Genomic DNA, 19,007 nt, shown 5'->3' with positions numbered 1-19,007 from the left:
GGACTCGGCAGAGGGGCGCAGTCCTGGAGCGCTGATGTTCTGCTGAGGAGGTCAGGTCAATTCATGCGCTAACGCGGCCCCCCAGCCCAAATCAGGGAGTATTTCTGACCACGTGGTAATTCTCCTTCCTCTCACATCATCTAAGTTGGGCCAGGACCCCTCATCCTTGACTCATTCTTACTACAGTTGCTGGGGCGGGGACAGCAGATCCTGACAAGGGCCCTCAAAGAGGCAGCTGTGGGGCCTTGGTGGCTGAGCTCAGCCAGGACGCTGGGTGTCCTGGGAGAAGGGCCCAAGGTCCCCGCGTCAGTCCTACACATCAGCATTCTCACCTGTGAAAAGGTCTCCAACGCCTCTCCGAGGTCCAGGTGGCTCAGAGACCCAGCCTGTTCTAATCACAGCCAAAGATACTAAACGGCTTGGTCCAGGTAGCCGAAAAACGGAACAGACACGTTAAATTCTAAGTTTTCCACAACCACTGCTGGCTTGATCTGCGCTTACTCTAATATTTTGCCAAAAAACAAAATGAAACATGCCTCTTTAGCCTGTAATTAAGGTTGTTTCATGTCCTTAACCAGTTAAGAACTTTGCTCTGTTTAAAAAAAAAAAACAAACAACTAACCCACACTTCAAAGTTCTTAAGATAGAAATGACAAATTTTCAGAGAAACACTTACTAGAGAATACAAAAATCAAGGCATCAATTTAATTTCACACTCTACCTGTCTTCGACTAATTTGTGTAAATTATATTTCATACGAAGAACCTCAGCCCACGTGACTACAATGGAGAAATAAGCAGCTTGCATCCAATTGAGTTTTTCAGGTATAAATATATAGCTCTTTTTAGTGTGTGAATGTTTAGCTGAGATTTCAAGGCAGGTTTTATAAAAAATGTCCAAGTGTTAATTTCCACATTTTCATCAACACATCAATGTCGCTGGGTTTTTAACAGACCTGAGGAGTGCACATTAATATACACGGATCTGCGTGTTTTCCCCCTTCTTTTAGAAATATGATTATAAGCACATCCTCAGCTCAGGGGTGTGAGTTAGCAGAGTGAAGCACCCACTGCATGAAACTGCACACAAGTTTACATTTTGCCTTCCGCGTCCAGGAATGTGGTCAGGCAAGTGGTGCATGACAAGCAAACCTTTGCACATGCGTCTCCAGTGGAGTCCTCTAGCTGTGCCTGTCACAGCCACAGAGAGCACCTGTCACGGAGCAGCAGCACCCAGCTGCCAGGAAGAAGCGGGACCCCGGGATCCCTCCTCATCGGCTGTAACGTTCCCTGTGTGCTCTGCTCCTGTAGCTGCCTTATGTTCTCGGCTGCTTACCTTGAAGGCCTTTTCCAAACGGACGGGAGGGGCTGCAGGAGACCACGCAGTATGCATTTCTGAAGCACGTCTATAATAAAAGGGCCCCACTTCCCAACAGGTATGAATTCATGTGTGCCCCCCAAGTCATGGCCAAAGAAACCTCTCTGAGGTTCTCCAGCACTGAAAATACAGTAGCCACTGCCCCACCCACGGATGAAACCAACTAACTTGGCTTGTAGCTTCTGGTGGGATTGAAGGGTAAGATCTCAGATGAACTTTGAACTTGGCAAGAAGAAGAAAGTCTCTGAAATCCCAGGGAATATCCTCAGCAGTTAGTATCATTGGGCAAGGTGAATGGAGACATCCAATTTGCACTCTGCTTCCCCCTCTGCTCTTCAGCTGATAACAAAGTCAAACTCATTCTTTCAAGGTCTATTGAAGGTGAGCATTCTCCATCAGTTCTTTCCGAAGTGGGCACAGGCAGGGCTGTTATATCCGGGGCAAAACACACTGTGGGCTTCCTCCTACCCTCCACGCCAACTCGGATGGGACCCAGAACCAATGTCAGTCAAGCACCTCTTCCGCCGGTGCTGAGGCAAACGAAGGCATGACCATCCGACAAAGCCTACCGTGGGGATCAGGCAGGATGGCAGACGCAAAGAGACACAAAGGAAACCCTCAAAGAAGCCACTGCCATCGCCACCTATCAGTGATGGTTGGCACACCTGCAGTTCTGTTTACTGGCATCTCCACCCCTGACTGTAGGCCCCTGGCGGCAGGGACCCTGCCCCGCTGATCTCTACGACCCCACCAAATACCTAGCAAGCACTCAAGAATTGGGTTACTGTATGAATGAACAGCTGAACAAGCATAACCATGCCCGTGGCCTGTCCTCAACAGCTGATGAAGACCTCTTTCTTGCCCTTCCAGCTGGTCCCATGGCCCCAAGGCACCCAGGGTCCTGACTGGTCCTGCATCCTTAGAGCCCCTGAATGCACTGCTCAGCCTTGCACGAACTCGCCCCTCGCCTGGCGGTCTCCTGGGCCTATGAGGCAGATCAGCTTCTTTGAAGAGGCTAGGAGGGATCAGCCTCAGACACCCCCCAAAAAGCAACTAAACTCTGAGGAGCTCTGCGAGGGTGTGGCGTTCAATGAAATGTGACCAGACATGCCCTTGTTGAGAAGGTATGCTACTGACAGTTACTAGAAAATTCCCAGTCCTTGAGAAGGCAGGGACTGCTATCAAACAGGCCTTTTGAAACAGCTTGCAAGTGAATTACAGCGGCTACTTCCTATGGGAGGGGAAATTATTTTAGGCGGCTTTCCAGTCCCATGTGCTCCTTTAATCTGAATCAGATGCAAGAAATATTTATTGAGGGTGGAAGTTGTCCCCATAGGTGTGTTTTAAGTGCAGGCGGGCTGGAGCACTGCAGTCAGCCCTAGAAAGCTGCTTTAAAGGAACACTGTTAATGCACGGTCTCATTTGCTCTAAACTGATTTCTCGTCGCAAACAAACAAATCCCCTACAAACATCGGCTCTCCTGCGCAGTCGGCCTCTGCTGCCAGGCTTGCACCGAGTACTTGGGGACAGCACCATTAAGATGGTGGTTTTCAATAGAAACTTGGCATTTATCATAGCGAGAGCATTATCTTCTCAACAGAAGCTGACAATTTGTCCTATTCCTCCCTTGAGAGAATCCAGTAAGATCACATTTGCTTCCCGTGCATGCTGTTTCTCCTACTACAACATTTCTTTGCCTGGAAAGAAAATATTGTGACTCCTTGCCATATTCACTTCATTAGCATAAGAGGGAAAAAAGCCAAATCCTCCCCTCGGTCTCCCCCGGCTGTAGCTCCAGCTGGGTTAAATCTAGCAGGATCTCCAGTGCAGGACTTCTGTGGCTCAGGATTTGTCTGAAGGTTCCAGAGGGGTGGGGGCAGTGACTGGGAAAGACTAAGAAACTAGTTCCTTAAAAACTCCAAACAGCCCGTTTGGCAGATAGGAAGTGTATCGTGCAGATTAAGGTAGGGCATTTATAGGAGGGGGTGAGCCTGGTGGAAGTCAGTAGTTTGGGACTTGAGACACCAGGGAGGGGGGAGTGGTGAGAGAGAGGAGGGGAGAGAAGGAGACAGAGAAAAAGAGAGAGACAGAGAGAGAAAGTGAAGGGCAGAGACTATCGTTGAGCACCCACATGGCAGACACACTGGGCAAACGAGTCTCTTAAGTCTCACAAACCCCCTATATAAATGAAATTGTATCCCCACTTAAATACAAAAAATGAGGCTCAAGACAGTGAAATCAGCAGTGCAAAGTCACGATGCTAACCAGCAACTGGTGGCACCTGGATTCCAGCTCAGGTCTACCTGATTCCAAGTCCAGAATCGTTCAACTTCATCCCATGCAACCTAGGTCACTCCCAAGAGCCTAGCAATAAGCAAACACCAATGGCACTCTTCTCTCAAGAGGGAAAAAAATGTACCCACGAATGAGTTCTCTCTGTCCCCGGTCGGATGCCCGCGTGTTGGAGATGCTCAATGTGGCTGGACCCATTTTCATTCCCCAGCCTGGCCAATCACGAAATGGCAAGTCTGGGTGGGGCCGGGGGAGTCTGCCTAGTGCCTGCACCCAGGGAAGGTCCATGTGTCCGAGCCAAGATGTGTCAAAGCTCTGGATGGTTTCTTAAAACCACAGACCCTACTTAATACCTCCCGCTTGGCAGGTCCATCGCTTTTCTTCAACCAAAGACACACAAGAGCAGGGGAGAAGATGACACGTGAGAAGCATGCACCCATTTTTACCCTCCTTTTACCGTCGCCTCTCCGGAGCAGCTCTGCGTCTACCTGCTGCACCAAGACCCGCCTGAGAGTGTACCTGCTCCAGCCCCGCCCAGCCCATCTGGCCCCTCAGTCCTAGTAAGCTTTCGCTGCAGGGTGGAAATACCTCATTTATCCTGGGCTTCAGGGAAACGATGGGTTGGTTCCACATGAGGAAATGCTCCAGATAACTAAATATATTCTCTTAAAGCCCCATTTTTAAAAAAGAGAGTTCATAATTTCCCCATCTGAAACCCTTTCTCCAAGGACTGGCTCGGCCCTGCCCTTAAGCACAGAGGGGCCTTTCACTGCGCCACTGTTTACGGCGCGCCAACTACGGCCCAGGCGCTCAGCCAGTCCCGGGGCTGTGCAGGGAGCAAGCAGACCCTTGGTGGGATTTACGGTCTTCTCGGGGCGAAGAGACTACGTGGACCTGACTTTGTTCCTTGATAAACCACAATGCCCTCTTCAGTGCTCCCGTTACAGGTCCTCCCTGCTCCTGGTATGTTTTCTTCAAGACAAGTAGTAATTGCTTTATTTTGGTTATTTACTTGCTGGCTATTGCCTCCCTGACTCCACCCTAAAACTTAAGCTATGAGTAAAGAGGGGTCTTGTCTGTCTCATTCGCTGACAGGCCCCTGGCTCCTGGCTCCTGGCTCTGGGCCTGGCACTCCGAAGGTGACCAGGGGCAGGGAACGAACCAGTGAACCACCTACGACTGCGCAGGCAGAGCCCACGAGGTGCCTCCAGGCCTCCTGGGGACGACGGCTGTTTCCCTGCACTGAGTGTCCGTACCACACAGGGCTTGTTAAGATCCAAGTCTTTTTGTTTTTATGGGTTTTCCTCCCTCGTGCTTTTCATTGAGCTTATTAACATCTTCCTACCACCCTAATATTCGCTATAAATTCCAAAACCAGAAAACCAAGCTTATTAGACTCATATGTAAAGGAAAAGGAAACTTAGATTAGGATGTGAAAAACTCTCTCAAGAGGGTAAACAAACTCAATAAACACATTAGTGCTGTGTGTGTGTATGGGTGTGTGTGTATATATATATATATATATATATATATACATATATTAAATAAACATAACTAAATGATATTGAGACAATTCCAAGACAGTATTCCCTACCGCCACCCCACCCTCAACACACACAAAATTTAATTATTCAAATAAATTTTAAAAGTCCATGGGCAGGGTCCAACCAGGAGAACTCTCTTGGAGAGAGTTCACATCCGCTCAGCGTTTTCTGTTCGTGCCAACAACTGGAAGTCAGTTCCACAAACTGGAGGCAGCTCGGTAGCTGGGTTAAACCGGAGGTACATGCCATGGAAAACTATGCAAAACCGAATCTTTGCCTAAAGCTGAGAGGATCGGGAGAGACTTCCCGTTTGTGTTACCCACACTGTGCGTGCGCCCACCCAGAGGGCAGGCGAGGGAAGATGGAAGTCTGTGGATCACGTGTATGTCAGGGCTGCTGCAGAACAGGACTGGGAAGGCAACTCTAGAGGCTGAAATCTGGGTCTCAGAGGACTAAATAACAGCAGCTGATGTTTCTAATATTTTACTGAGCACCTCGTTGCTAGCAGGATGCTAGGAACGATAGTTGATCCTTGAACAATGCAGAGGTGAGGGGCGCTGACCACCCCCCATATCCTGCGGTCCAAAATCTGCCTATACCTTGCAATTTCCCAAAAGCTTAACTACAGTCATCCATCCCTCAGTATCCAAGGGAGACTGGTTCCAAGACCCCAGCAAACAACAAAATCTGCAGATGCTCCAGCCCCTTACATGGAACAGCGTAGAACAACGCATGTAGTTGGTGGGTCCTCAGCATCTGGATTCCCAACAGCAGGTCGGAAGTACCACTTTTGATCCATGGCTGGTTGAATATGAGAATGTGCAACCCAGGGATACGGAGAGTTATCCAAAGAGACCCACACAATTCCAACCCTTACTGTTTGGGAGTCAGCCATACACATGCATTAGTTTATTTCATTGTCATGAAAATCCCAAGTGATTAAGTGCCATCCTCATCCCTATTCTGCAGATAAAGAAACTGAGGTGGAAAGAAGTTAAATAACCCATCCAACGTCACAGAGCTAGTAAATGGACAAGCTGGATTTGAGACCAGAGCAAGAAAAATCCATTCCATTACTGTCATGTAACATCTAAAACGGGGGCGGAGTGGTGGGGGGGGGCAGCAAACAATGGCCGGGGGCCAGTCTAGCAGCTTTCTGATTTTGTGAATAAAGTGGTGTTGGAACACATCCCCAACATTTCACTGTCACACTCTCTGTGGCTGCTGTCCTGTTAGAAGGGCAGAGCTGAACAGTGTGAGAGATCCCCCGCCCCGGCCACAAAAACTGAAAACAGTTATTGTCTGGCCCTCTGCAAAAATGCACACCAGCCCTGGCTGGTGTAGCTCAGTGGATTGAGCACAGGCCTGAGAACCAAACAACTGCGGTTTGATTCCCAGTCAGGGCACATTACCTGGGTTGCAGGCCAGCTCCCAGCAGAGGACGCACAAGAGGCAACCATATATTGATATCTCTCTCCCTTGCTCCTTCCCTTCCCCTCTAAAGATAAATAAATAAAATCTTAAAAAAAACAAACACCAGCCCCTACACTAAACAGTAGTGACTCTCACCATTTCTCCTCAGAACTCCTAATGTTTGATAAATCACAGGACAGCCCAGAATGATGGGAGACAGGGGCCAACGCGGACGACAGCTATTCTGAAATGTCGCCAGGCCTCACGGTTTTTCTAAACAATCGCACAAATTTTGTATTTTGTGCCATAATATTTGTTCTAATATAATAAGTTTTAAACAATCACAAAGTCCCAGTTTCCTGGCAAATGCGCCACACCAACCCTGCGGCGCTACATGTCACTGCTGGTCACGGCAGGGAGGGGGCCCACCCCAGCAGCTCTGCTGCAGCAACAAACGGGGACTTCTCACCAGGGGGTCAGGACCCACACCTGGCACTGCCAGACTGCCGCCTGCAGGCCAGCCAGTCTTTTCTGTTCTCCCAGCCTCCCTTCCCTACCTGGAAGAGGGGGACAATCCTCCCACCATCACCAAACAAAAAGACCCAGGAACGGTCTTCTGGGCAAACAGGAATCTCTGAATGGGAACACAGATATCGACTGAGTTGGAAGGCAGAGCTGTGACGTCAACAAATCCTTCTTTTGGCCACTACAACACACACCTATCAATAAAGGAAATGGGGCGGACTTTTTTGAAGATAAAAAGCAGAAATGTTTTTTCCCACATCAGAGAACCGCAAGCTCCCTGGAAAACTCCAGCACTTACCTCCCCAGGTCTTGCCCAGCCAGCCCTCTGCCAATCCCCGGGAAAGCTGGGACTCCGATGGGGCCGGCTGCCTTTGATCGTCATTCCACACTCTCATTTCCGTTTCAGTGAAAAGTACCTTGTTTTTTTCCTCCTCTAAACACCAACACTCCTCAAACAATAAGCAAGTCGGAAAATATTTACCTCTGCCACCAATTATAATAGCCCGTGAGCGACCTCAACAACCAAAAAACTCTAATTTACAACTAATCCAATTCCACAAATTACATCTTCTGCGACAGACCACCTAAAAACGATTTCCTGTAAACAAACCAGTCTGCTGGGTTTTTAATCTAATTAAATCCTTATTTTGCCCTTTGCCTGCAAGAAGCTCACTTTTTGCTACCTGGGGCAGATGTTTTTATTTTTCAAGAGACACAGAAGTAAGCCCCAAGCAGGAGCTCAAAGTGGTCCCCACACTCCAAATCAGTGATGAGGACGGCAGGTCTGTTTGTCTGTCTGTCTTGCCTTCCTTGGGCCGCTGGCTGTGTTAACACTCACTGCCCTGTGCAGGGGCAGGTTCTGCGCTGCCTCCTGCCCCCAGCGGCCGAGTTCAGTCAGGAAGACAGACTGTATAAACAGTATGAAGCGGGAGTGTTCTAGAACACAGAGGAAGGGAGATTTAAATCTGCCCGGAGGTTTTGCCTGCTTTAGGGATTAAGTGTCTTGATGTCCCCCACCTCCTGTTTCTTTAGGGTAGTTTGCAAGTCCAAGTGCGTGGAGACCCCTTAGCCCTAAGGAAATCAGAACAGTTGGTGCCCCAACCTTTTTCCCCACCCCCGCCCAGCTTTGCCCTCTGCAGTTAGGAACCTGTACTCGTGTCCCACCCCCACCCCCCACCCCACCCCCCGCTGTGTCGCCCTCGGTATGCCTCCCCCCACCTTCCTCAGCACTTGCAACAAGTAATAATCAACCTTTCACAGTAACAGTCCCTCCACCCAGATTCTCCCATCCTGGAAACATCCCTGTCACACAAATGCCCCACAAGAAAGAAAGGACCATCACCCAGGCTGCGGAAGGTATGTGGGCCTGACGCAAATCGAATCCCACTCTGCCAGGACCTCGACGCTCGGAAGACAAAACAGAGTGAAGGAAAATGGACACACAAATTCAATCTATCAAATTTCCTATTTATTTTATGCAAAGTTTTTCTGGTGCTTATTAATGCCAGCTTCCCCCCCCCCCCCCCGCACCATTTAATCTCTGCTTCCATTTCATTCTCGGAGGCCTGTGATTATTCTAATTCAGCATTTGGATGACTTCATTTCCGCTCAAGTACACCCAGGTCAACTTGGAGAGAAAAGAAAGAGGAGGAGAAGAAAAATAATCAGCTAAAAGCTATTAAATATCAGCCGTGTGCCTCGTGATTGGTTTTAAAGGCAGTGGGGAGGTTAGCACCAGTCAGAAACTCAACCCTTCTGCCTCCTCCTGCATATTAACATCTTTCTGGGGCTCTCCCTCTCATGGCGTCAGTGTAAATAAAGGGCCGGTTGGCAGCCCACTTTTAGCTAATTCACAAATACCCAGTCTGAATCTACAGAGCTGTAAAAATTTAGGGGGTGGTAACTTGACAAATCCGGCCATTCTGCAGAGAGACTAATTCTCCGAGGACAAAGCGGGGTGGGGGGAGGAGAAGAAGAAAAAAGGAAAAAGGAAAGCATACGCGACCCATGTAATGGGGCGTCCTATTGAAGGGGTGAGGGGCCGGGCAGGAATCTCCATGTCAATGTTCACTCCACCAAACAATGGAATTCGAGTCCTGTGCCAAGTCTAAATGAACTGCGCTTTCTCTTCCCCAAGAACCCCTCCTTGCACCCACTGGCACAAGCTCGAACCGTGATTTCTCAGACACTTTCAGTTCCCACTGAAGTACATCCAGGGAAGAAAGGCTTTCTTTCTCATGCAAACAACTCCATTGTAAGTGACGTCCTCAGAGGCTGCCAGGAGGGCTCTGGGAAGGTGAGCTGGTGCTAGCGAGCAATCGCTTCGCAGCCCCTCTTCTCTCCCCCTCCCAGGCTCCTTAACTGCTTCCTGCCCGGGGGCTCTGGCCTCCCCTCTAGGGCCTCCTAGAAAAATGAAATAAAGCCACACCACACACCACACACCACACTGGGAAACACAGTTCAGCAGCAAAGCCAGAGGAAGGGGGGGCCTCGCTCTTCTACCTCCTAGGAATACGACTGTGGCCTGTCATTCACATAATCTCAAAGTTTTCCCAGCTTGCTCCCTGGAAGGCATTCTATTTTTCTACTTGTATTTTGTTTTAAACATGGTTAACAGAGCAATAATAATGTCCAATGCATTTGCTTAACGACAGCTGGCTATATTTTATACACTAAAGGGGAAATGGGAAGTTTTCCTAGAAGCCCACTAATCTATTTCAGGAGCTCCTTTTTATGGCAAGAATAAAAAGAGAGGCGGGAGGGTGGGGGTGATTCCAGAGAAGTGAGGCTGGGGTGCTCAATCTATTTCTAACTCCCCTCCCTCCGCAGCAGAGGTCAGTCTGTGGAGGAAGAAGTTCACCAGGAAAACACAAAGTTGTTTGGCAGGAAGGTCTACCTGCAAAGCCGGGGGATCAGGTTACTCGTGGGGAACTGCCTACGGGCTGGCTGCCACCTGGCCCAGATGGCCGAGACGGGCAGATGAGGCAGGCCCCTCCCATTGGCTAACTGAGAAGTTTTGCACTCAGCAGCTCTGCCAGGGGTCAGAGGGCAAGCAAAGTCCCCTCCCCCGTATGACACACTTCCGAAGGCAGAGACTGACACAAACCAGACCGAGAATTAATAAAACATGAGGACAGTGTTGGCCTTGTTCTGGGCTATTACAGGAAGAAAATTTAAACACAAAAGTAGCCTTCAGCCTGGCCAGCCCGGAAGGGGAGAGGCAAAGGTCCTTCCTGGTCCACTCTCCAGGCATAATTCAAGGTCTGAAGAACACCAGGGCCCTTGGGGGCGAGGACAAGCAGATAACAGGCAAGGCTCAGGCTCCAGCCACCTCTCAGTCAGGCCACCTGTACAAACCGCTTCAGAGGACAAACGCTCCGTGGGAGCTTTGATGCCCACGAAGGACAGGCAGGACTTTTGCTTCCCAGGCCCGACCCGAGGGAACCACGCAGCGCGGAGCAATGTTTCTCTACAAAACACGTTCGGAAGCAATCGAGTTCCACCTCAGGATCACAGGAAGATGGGAACTCGCTTATTTATTTTCTCACCAATCTCCAGCCTTCTGAGTTTCAAAGGCTTCCTAATGTTTTTATTCTACATCTTGCTCCCCTCACACGTACGGCATCAAAAGGAGGATCTGAGTGGCGGCCGCAGACGCCGCCGCTGTGCCTGCGCAAGAACCTGGAGCCGAGCATGACAGGTAACAGGTGGCAAACGCTGCCTCCGATGACAGTCCCCTGCACATGTGGGATAAATAAGATCTCATCACACTGAAAAGCCAACTCATTCTGGTTTTTGACTTTTCTCTTCCAGAAAGCTTTCACGCACTATTCTCCGTAGCTCAAGTTAACTTTTCTAGGCCCACGCACAACCTCAATCCAATGGAAAAGCTCCAAGGCCCCCTCTCACCTTGTTTCCACCAGGCTCCCCTTTGATGAGACCTAAAGAGCCGCAACTTTCTAAACCATTTCCTTCAAGGCCTTATTTTCCCATCCACCGCAAGGAGGGGCTGGCCCAGGAAGGGGTTAAAGCCCTCCCGTCCAACCACAAATTCGGGCACTGGCCCAGAAGGGACATGGGAACCAGGGCAGCCGAGTGATAAAGGCCGGATTGTAGCAGCCCACTGAATTGGAAATGACTTGTAGGCCTAATGAAACAGAACTTTGGCAGTAAAACAGAATGAAAGGAATGAGACAATAAAAGGCTGGAACAAAGGGTGCAGAGTCGTTTCAGCTTAGCAAAATAAGCTCACTTTGTTGGTGGGGAAAGCCAAAGCCGATTAGGATAAACCAATGACTAAGCGTAAGTCTTCCAAACTAATTACACAGTTCAGCTTGGGAAGTATAATTGGAAGCCTCCAGATGCGGGCTGCTCCGCTTTCACAGGAGTTACATAAAGTGAGAACTGCCTGGCGAGCACGGCACCGGGAGGCCCTAACCTGGAGGTGAGCAGCCGAAAGGTACGGGGCTGCCCATCCGGGTGAAGCCGAGAATTCATCACGTGTGAAGGCTTCTGTTTGATCTCCAAAATCCTATAAGTGAGAATTTAAGAAACCGGCACTTGAAGGAGGAACCTACGGGGGAGGAGGAGGAAACCCGTGCACATGGACTGTCTTTGATCCGGCGCTTTTTAATTACTGAGCCGGGCTGCTCAGGACGGGATGTGGGAAGAAGCGTGGAGCAGAGGTCCAGGCGTTGCCAGGGTCTGTGTGTGCACGCCTAGAGCATCGTTCATGTGCCATTTTTTGGAATGGGCTATACACATCATTCCTGCATGTATGAAGTCAAGAGCACAGATAATGTCCACTAGGAAACCTGAGGCAGTAAAACACGTTACTATGTATCGATAGTCGTGACGAATGAACAAAGCCTGCTCCCTGGGTGTGCGGGGGCTGCTGGTGGGAAAGTGGGAAGTGCAGTCCGGCCAACAGCACAAAGAAGTGAGGGCAACATGGCGCAAACATGAGTGACGTCGGCGCTCCACCCAGCCTGGGCCGTGTGAACTTGGACAATTTATCGACCTTTCTCAACATTCGTGTTGTCACCCACAGGGCAGATGTTCTACCTATCTTGCCTCGCAGCCTTGAGAATCAGTTTTTTGTAATGCATTAAAAAGCTTAGCACAAAGCACAGATCCCTCTAATTCAGAAATATCAACTCAAGGAATCTTCCTAGTACAAGCTGAATTTCACAAATTCTGAGTCTTCATCAATTTAGATCTAATGCATGTAATTGGGAGCGGGAAGTACTCTGCAGTTTCGCTGGATCTTACTCATAGGATGAAGATTCTAGTTTACAAACAGCAGCTTTTTCCAAATAGAGGATTCACTGTCCCTGCATCTTACGGCCAGAAATTAACTCCACTGCAGTTATGACTGTTTTTGCATATTATATAATGCTTATTACTACTGACAATACCTTGTTTGGGTTACAGTCTACAGATAACTTAGACATCTATCTGTCCAAATATGCATGTGTATTTAAACCACTTTCTAAATTATTGAATTTTCATGTTTGAAAGCAATCTTAGGAATACTCTAGTCAAGGGGCTGGGAAGCTGTGGCCCACCAGCCAAATGTGGCCCACCACCCGTATTTGTAAATAAAGTTTTATTGAAACACAGTCACACCCAACTGTTTGCTATGGCTGCTTCTCAACAGCAGAAGTAACGAGTTATGATAGAGACTACGCTCTACAGAGCCAAAAACGTTCACTGCCTGACCTTTACAAGTCTTCCAATCCCTTCCCTCTGATGAAAACCGGAGGTCAGGAAAGAATGGCTCATGAGGTAGCACAGTGGAGTCGGACCCATCTCAAGGGCTTGGAATGACATCTGCCTCCCTCTGTCTGAGGATGACACTGGAGCATCTGGGGCTGGCCATCCCAGTTAGCCGAGTCCTTCCAAGGGCCACACTGTGTGACTTCATCTTGAATACAAACAAGTCTTGACATCCCTAACAGGGGGTGGGGGGCGGGGGGTAAACCCTCTGGGAGAAAAGTTGGAGAAAAGCACAAAAAGGTTCCCAAGCCTCCAATTTGAGTTATTTAAAGCTCCCGGTGTATCGTGCCGCACCCGCTCCGCTCCCAGTAATGACAGACTTCAACGCCCTGAGCTCAGCCCCATGATGGCAGGCTCACCCATCTTGACTGCCACCTGAAATAAACAGTGGGAGCAGCTGCCGCCTCGAGCAAGCTGAGAAGAAGGGAAGGAGAGAGGCATGACAGCAAGGGAAACCTAAAAAGCGGGTAGCAAACCCTGAATGGAGACTGCAGACAGATGGAAAGTTCTAGACTCAGAGGAAGAGGAAGTAGGGTGTGAACTCGGGCCGTTGTCCTGCCTTACCTGGGTGACCTTAGCTGAGACTTCACCTCCCTGAGCCTTACTGCCCACCGCCATCGAACGGGCCGGCAATCCCGAACTCCACCCTGCAGATGGAGCGGGGCGATGCACACGCATGTTTGCAGACTGTCTGGGGCACACGGAGGGGCACGGTCTTTCCTTTCCTTTTGCATCCTGCCCTCCCTAGTCCCTCCTGTGGTGCCATCAGCAGTTGGAATATGGCACCCAGAGTTCAGGTCCTATTATGAGACAAACCTAGAGGGGGAGTCTGCACCCCTCTCTGCATCCTCCATCTTTCACCGGGGCTGTGACCTTGAGTTAAAGACTTAACAACCTACAAAATGGGCAGTACCCCCACCAGCCTCCCAGAGAAGGACAGAATGACGTGATGTAAGCCAGTGCCTTACCCAACCCTTCGTACGCCCTAAGTAGTAATGTTACACCTCACTTAACAAATTTGCAGTAAACCGATTGAAAAGGGCTCCGGACACCTTTACAAAGCCAGGCACGTGTGAGATACTTCATGCAAGTGTGTGTGCGCGCGTGTGTGTGGCCTGGTTCCGTCTTCCGGAATATAAACTACCGAAGGGTAGAGTCAGTTTCTCAATTCGTTACCTCCTTTCGAGGCTGCTGGATTTGCTCTCTGCCAGCAAGGCCCAGAGCAGAGTCTCCCTCCTTCGATCATTCTGGATTCCACAGAGTTATACCAGAATCCCGAGAGGAGATGGGCCTTGCCCAAGAGGACACTAATACAACACTAGCCATCAGCCAAAGCAGGCCTAAGCTATTCTAAAGACAGACCCAGGTATAATACACAGAGCGTGTATGTGAAACAAGCCCCCCTACAACATGGCCAGAGAGCGTTCCGTTTTTGATACATCCAAATGCCTCCCTGGTCCTTTAATGAAACACTTGAGCTGTTTAGCCATCCTGCTGGAACTCACAAATGTTACTGCAACATCGACTGAGTGGCTTCAGACCAGGCCAAGGCCACGCCAGGAAGACAGTCTGTGACTGCCTCCCAGACAAGGGGGCGAGTGTTCTCAGTGCAGCAGTGAGCGCCGCCGCCGTGGGCCTGGCCAGGGCTCGCAGAGCCTCCCACTGCTGGCACTCGGGTCACAACTGTGCGTGCTAATGAAAAACGACAGAAGGAGAGAAAGGAAGAAGGGGAGAGAGAAAGAAACTGAGAGTTGGAAATGGGGAGATGTGGCGAGTACAAGCCTGTTCGGAGCAGGCTAACAGCCCATCTGGGCAGCATGCACTTCCCTGACACCCACAAACAGGCCCATGAGATTCCCAGGCAGGTTATGGCTCGAAAAAGAAATCCCACCTCAAGTTTGCAAACACTACCCCGGGCCTGTTTTCAAGGTGGAACGGCAACAAGGCAGCTCGCACTCCAGAGCCTTCCATTACGCGAGCCGGACTTGTCCCTTTTAATTATTTCCAATCTCTCTCCCCAGGCGGGGTGGGGCTGGGCGGTGAACAAACCCCCTCAGTGCTTTCAACCCGTCTCTGAGAGAAGGAGGATAACATACAGGCAGGGTCACCAACGCGCTCAGCTGTTTTTCAGAACCGGCCAGGACGCATCGGCCCCCACTGGCAGTGCAGACAGGGCCCCCGGGAAGGTGGCTTTTCATGACTGGCCTGGAAGGGCAGTGAAGTGCCCTTCTGAATGCAAGGCTGGGCTGGAGGGGGCTGGTTTCTCTTTGTTGCTTGTTCTCCCATCCATGCAGAAATTGACTAATACCAGAGACCAAAAAAAAAAACCCCTCCATTTTGAGGCTAAAGAGAGGTCAGGGCAGTCTTCCCAGACAGTAGCTCACAACTGGACATACCTGGGAACAGGGTCACAGCTGCCATCGCCTTGGGCAAATGACTAAAGCACAGAACCTTCAGACTGGCCAGTAGGTACAGTGCCTTTGTGCCACCAAGACAAGCATGACTGGTCGGTGGGGGGGCTGGGGGACATGGGTGCAGGGTCCTCTCGCAGGATGCGGTCCTCTGCCACGTCAGCCCTTCAGCAGGGGCTGGGGGACGGGGTGGCACAGACCTGTGCGCAAGGAACCATCTCACACCTGGCTCCCAAGACAACGTGGAAAGCTACTCAAAGATACAGGAAACAGAAATCGCAGGCTCTCCCCTGCCAGCCTTCTCGAACACGGGAGCCAACAAGGGTCAGCTCCCCGTGAGCTGCCCTGTGGGGGGCCTTGGGGGCAACTGGCATCTAAGGAATGTGTCATCCCCAGAAGATGCCACTCTCCAAAGCACTGGCTCCCCCACAGACTGGAAGGAGGCTGCACCAAACACAGCCCTATGGTTATGTATTCCGTCTGTCTGTCTGACGCACACACACACTCTCGAGCCCCGTTCCCTGACTGATTTGGGGCGTCCAACGTTGCTTGCAGCCTGTCCCAGAGGCAGAGCCCAGGGGATAATTTCACTGCTGTCTCACAGACGTTCTGACAGGTACAGGCCCCGCGTCCTCCCTGAGTTCCCTGGGCATTTGACGAGGGAGAGTTTACTGCAAAAAGCCCCAGGCGGCTCCTCTCCCCACGCATTACCCAGAGGCACAGAATGAAGCCCAGCGCCGACTCACAGGCCTCTAGCAGCTTCTGTGGGAGCTCCCGCCCTGTGACTCAGTCCCACGTCCCTCCCCAGCCGCTACCACTGCCAGCTCCCAGACCAGGCCCCAGGTGGCCAGCCAATGCAGGACCACCATGCTCAAAGGCCACCCTGTCTGCTCCCGCAGGCACGTGGGGCGCCCTGCCAACAAGGCAGGCTCTTCCATCTCAGCTCCTGCCGAATTTCACTGAACTCTTGACAGCCAGGTTCAAAGACATGGTTCTTGAAGACACAGCTGTGGCCAAGGCAGGGGCCACGGCAGGCCCTCCTCAGGACTGATCAAGCACGCACTCGCCACCCTCACGCACCGCTTACCTTGCCAAACTGCTCGAAATACTGCTTCACGTCTTCCACCACCGTGTTCGCAGATAATCCGCCTACAAATATCTTCTTTGTTCTTGTGACCATCTGCAAGAAATGACAAGGGGAGGACACAGGTTAACCAGGTTATCTCAAGCGACGCCTGCCGAGATGCCAAGATGCCGGAAGAAGCCACTCTCAGCCTTTCTTTAGGAAGCCAGTTGTGGACAGGTGCAGGCTGCACGGAGGGGGCCCTGCAGATGTTGCAGGGTGCCAGGGAGTCGCTCTGGGTATCGGAGGCCTGTGGGCCACAACCTGAAGGCTCGAGGCTCACACAGACCCAGAGTGGACTCCAGGACCTCTGTAGCCATAATGCACAGCCTCCTTCTGACATACCAGCCCAGAGAGAAAAGTCGAGGGTCAACACCATTTAAACCTAAGAGACATGAACAAAACAGAGAGGCACGCAGAAAAATGTACTGCCCAGAAAGCACCCATGAAATTTGCCCACGTAATAAAGAAAATCGTGTGTAACTCAAACATGCGTGTGGACTGTCTACACTGAGCAGTTCTGCGTGGTGGGGTATGTCTGCCAATAACACACACACACAAAAACCACCTGCCAGGCCCAGCCCCTGGTCCTCCTTCCTCTCGATCTCTCACCATTTACCTTGCTTCTCCCTACACTCAGTTGAGCCCAGCCAGTCTCCACACCTCTGTCCACATAGGTCCCTCTCCTTGGAATGCTTCTCCATGCCTAAGTCTCCCATGGAGAACTGTGACCACCCACCACGATCCAACAACCTTCTCTGGAATCCAGAATATCTCCGTGCCGCCCCATCCAGAAGCTGTTCTCCCCTCTTCTGAATCCGCCAACACTGTGCCCATCAGCCTCTCATAGCGCAGACTGCACTACTTTCTGCCTAGTGCTGAAATCCCCAAGAATCCTGTCTTCCGTACCTCCTCCCCCAGAGGACAGGCTCCTGAGTCCTCTTGGCACCCCCCACAATGCCAGCCAGGCACATGGAGACCAGGACTGTGTGGCAGGTGCAGAAACAAAGGTGTGTGGCCCTGTTTCTGAATTCCACCCCTTCCAAAGTGAAGGGAGAAGGGAGCTCAGTGCCTAAACTTTCAGGGCAGCAGAGACCAACTATCTTAACATGTAGGAGCCGAGGAGAAAAAAGAAAATAAATTTTATTCTGAAGACCTTTAGGCTATGTGGGTTCTTTTTAAAGTCAAACAAAAAAGTTAGAAACTCAGTGGGTGCAGGGTCTTACCAGTTTGGTTGCATGTAATAAAAAAGCACGTGTCTTAATGCGAGAGGAATCTAGTCACAATGTATACAGATGCCGAGTCCTAATGTTATGTGCTGTGAATACCTTATGCTTTTATTTGTCAGTTACACCTCCGTCAAGCTGGAGAGAAATGTTCGATGAGAACATACACACAAAGAAAAGCATGATTGAAACCCAAAAATAAGAGAATGAGACAAATCTTGGAATACATTTTTAAAAACCCACAATGTCACCTATGTCTATTATATGATTCAATACAAGAAACCCAAGTACAGGGGCCGTGGGCGCCCGGACTACTGTTATGGCTAAGGCTCCGAACCACTTTGCTGAGAGGAAAAACCAACCCACCCACCTCCAACAGGATGGCCTCAGCTGAGGGGCACCGGGGCACGGTGGTCACTGGGAGGCCGCGCTGTGGAGGGCAAAAGGCACTGGAAACCTGCCTCTGGGTCTCGGTCTGGGTGGGACCCAGGACAGGGCCCACCCTGAGCTCTGGGTTCTGCCCTCTGCACAGTGGAACCCCACCCCGGAGCTCCAGGTCCCACCTACCCCTGAAGGCTCACCAACCTACAAGCCTGTGTAGGTGGTTCCCAGGCTTTGAGAGCTCACGCTGTAGCTTAGTGGCTCCCAGAGGGGACATGTGCCAATGCAGCCTGCTGACGGAGCCCAAACTGGAATATCCTTGGGAAATAATGGACTTCCTGCACTATTTTAAGAGGACACTGCCCTGGCAACTTCCTGTCAGCTTGGAGAGCCGTGCACTGGTTTGTACTCGCGTTTAAGGCTGTGATTTACTGGGTTTCGTCTCTTTCAGATGAGCAGGAGGTTAGATGAGATCATGCACGTGAGGATATTCTGTGACGACCCCACCCGTGCCCACACCACCAGGCTCCAAGAACCACTCGTTAAGGGGGTAGCATCTTACTCTGCTCCTTACCGTGCACCTCAGTTCTTATCCATTGTGTAAGCCTCCCTGGTGGACGAGGTCACCTCGCAGTGAAACGCCAGCAGGCCCTCTGTGGACATAAATCTCTCCCCACACTCACTAATCGCCAGGTTTTACTAACCTACCTTTCCTCATGCGTTCATTCAACAGACATATTAAGGGCTCTAGGTGCGGGACCTCACCTCCCAGTGTAATACGGAATTTAATCCACTACAAAACGGAGATACAATAATTAGCCGACCACACAAGGTTGCCATGAAAAATAAATTAAATAACCAATGCCAAAGCGCCTAGCGGGACACCAGGTAGATGCTAAATAAATGGCCACTGTACCTGAATCCTAATTCTGTTGCT

The 19,007-nt window shown here is 50.6% G+C and overlaps 1 protein-coding gene across 6 annotated transcripts in view; it reads right to left on the bottom strand.

Moving 5' to 3' along the window:
• Positions 1–19,007, bottom strand: part of MSI2 (musashi RNA binding protein 2) — a 371,758-nt gene that overhangs the window by 226,439 nt on the left and 126,312 nt on the right. For all 6 annotated transcript variants that reach the window (XM_037037490.1, XM_037037486.1, XM_037037482.1 and 3 more), the window contains exon 6: positions 16,428–16,520. In XM_037037490.1, the coding sequence (XP_036893385.1) occupies positions 16,428–16,520 (93 nt within the window). The remainder of the gene's footprint in view (positions 1–16,427; positions 16,521–19,007) is intronic.

The sequence above is a fragment of the Sturnira hondurensis genome, unplaced genomic scaffold, assembly GCF_014824575.4.
Source record: "Sturnira hondurensis isolate 20B ecotype Veracruz unplaced genomic scaffold, ASM1482457v3 Scaffold0001911, whole genome shotgun sequence".
Lineage (NCBI taxonomy): Eukaryota > Metazoa > Chordata > Mammalia > Chiroptera > Phyllostomidae > Sturnira > Sturnira hondurensis.
Note: the sequence above shows the minus strand (reverse complement) of the source record. Positions and strands in the feature narration are given on the sequence as shown.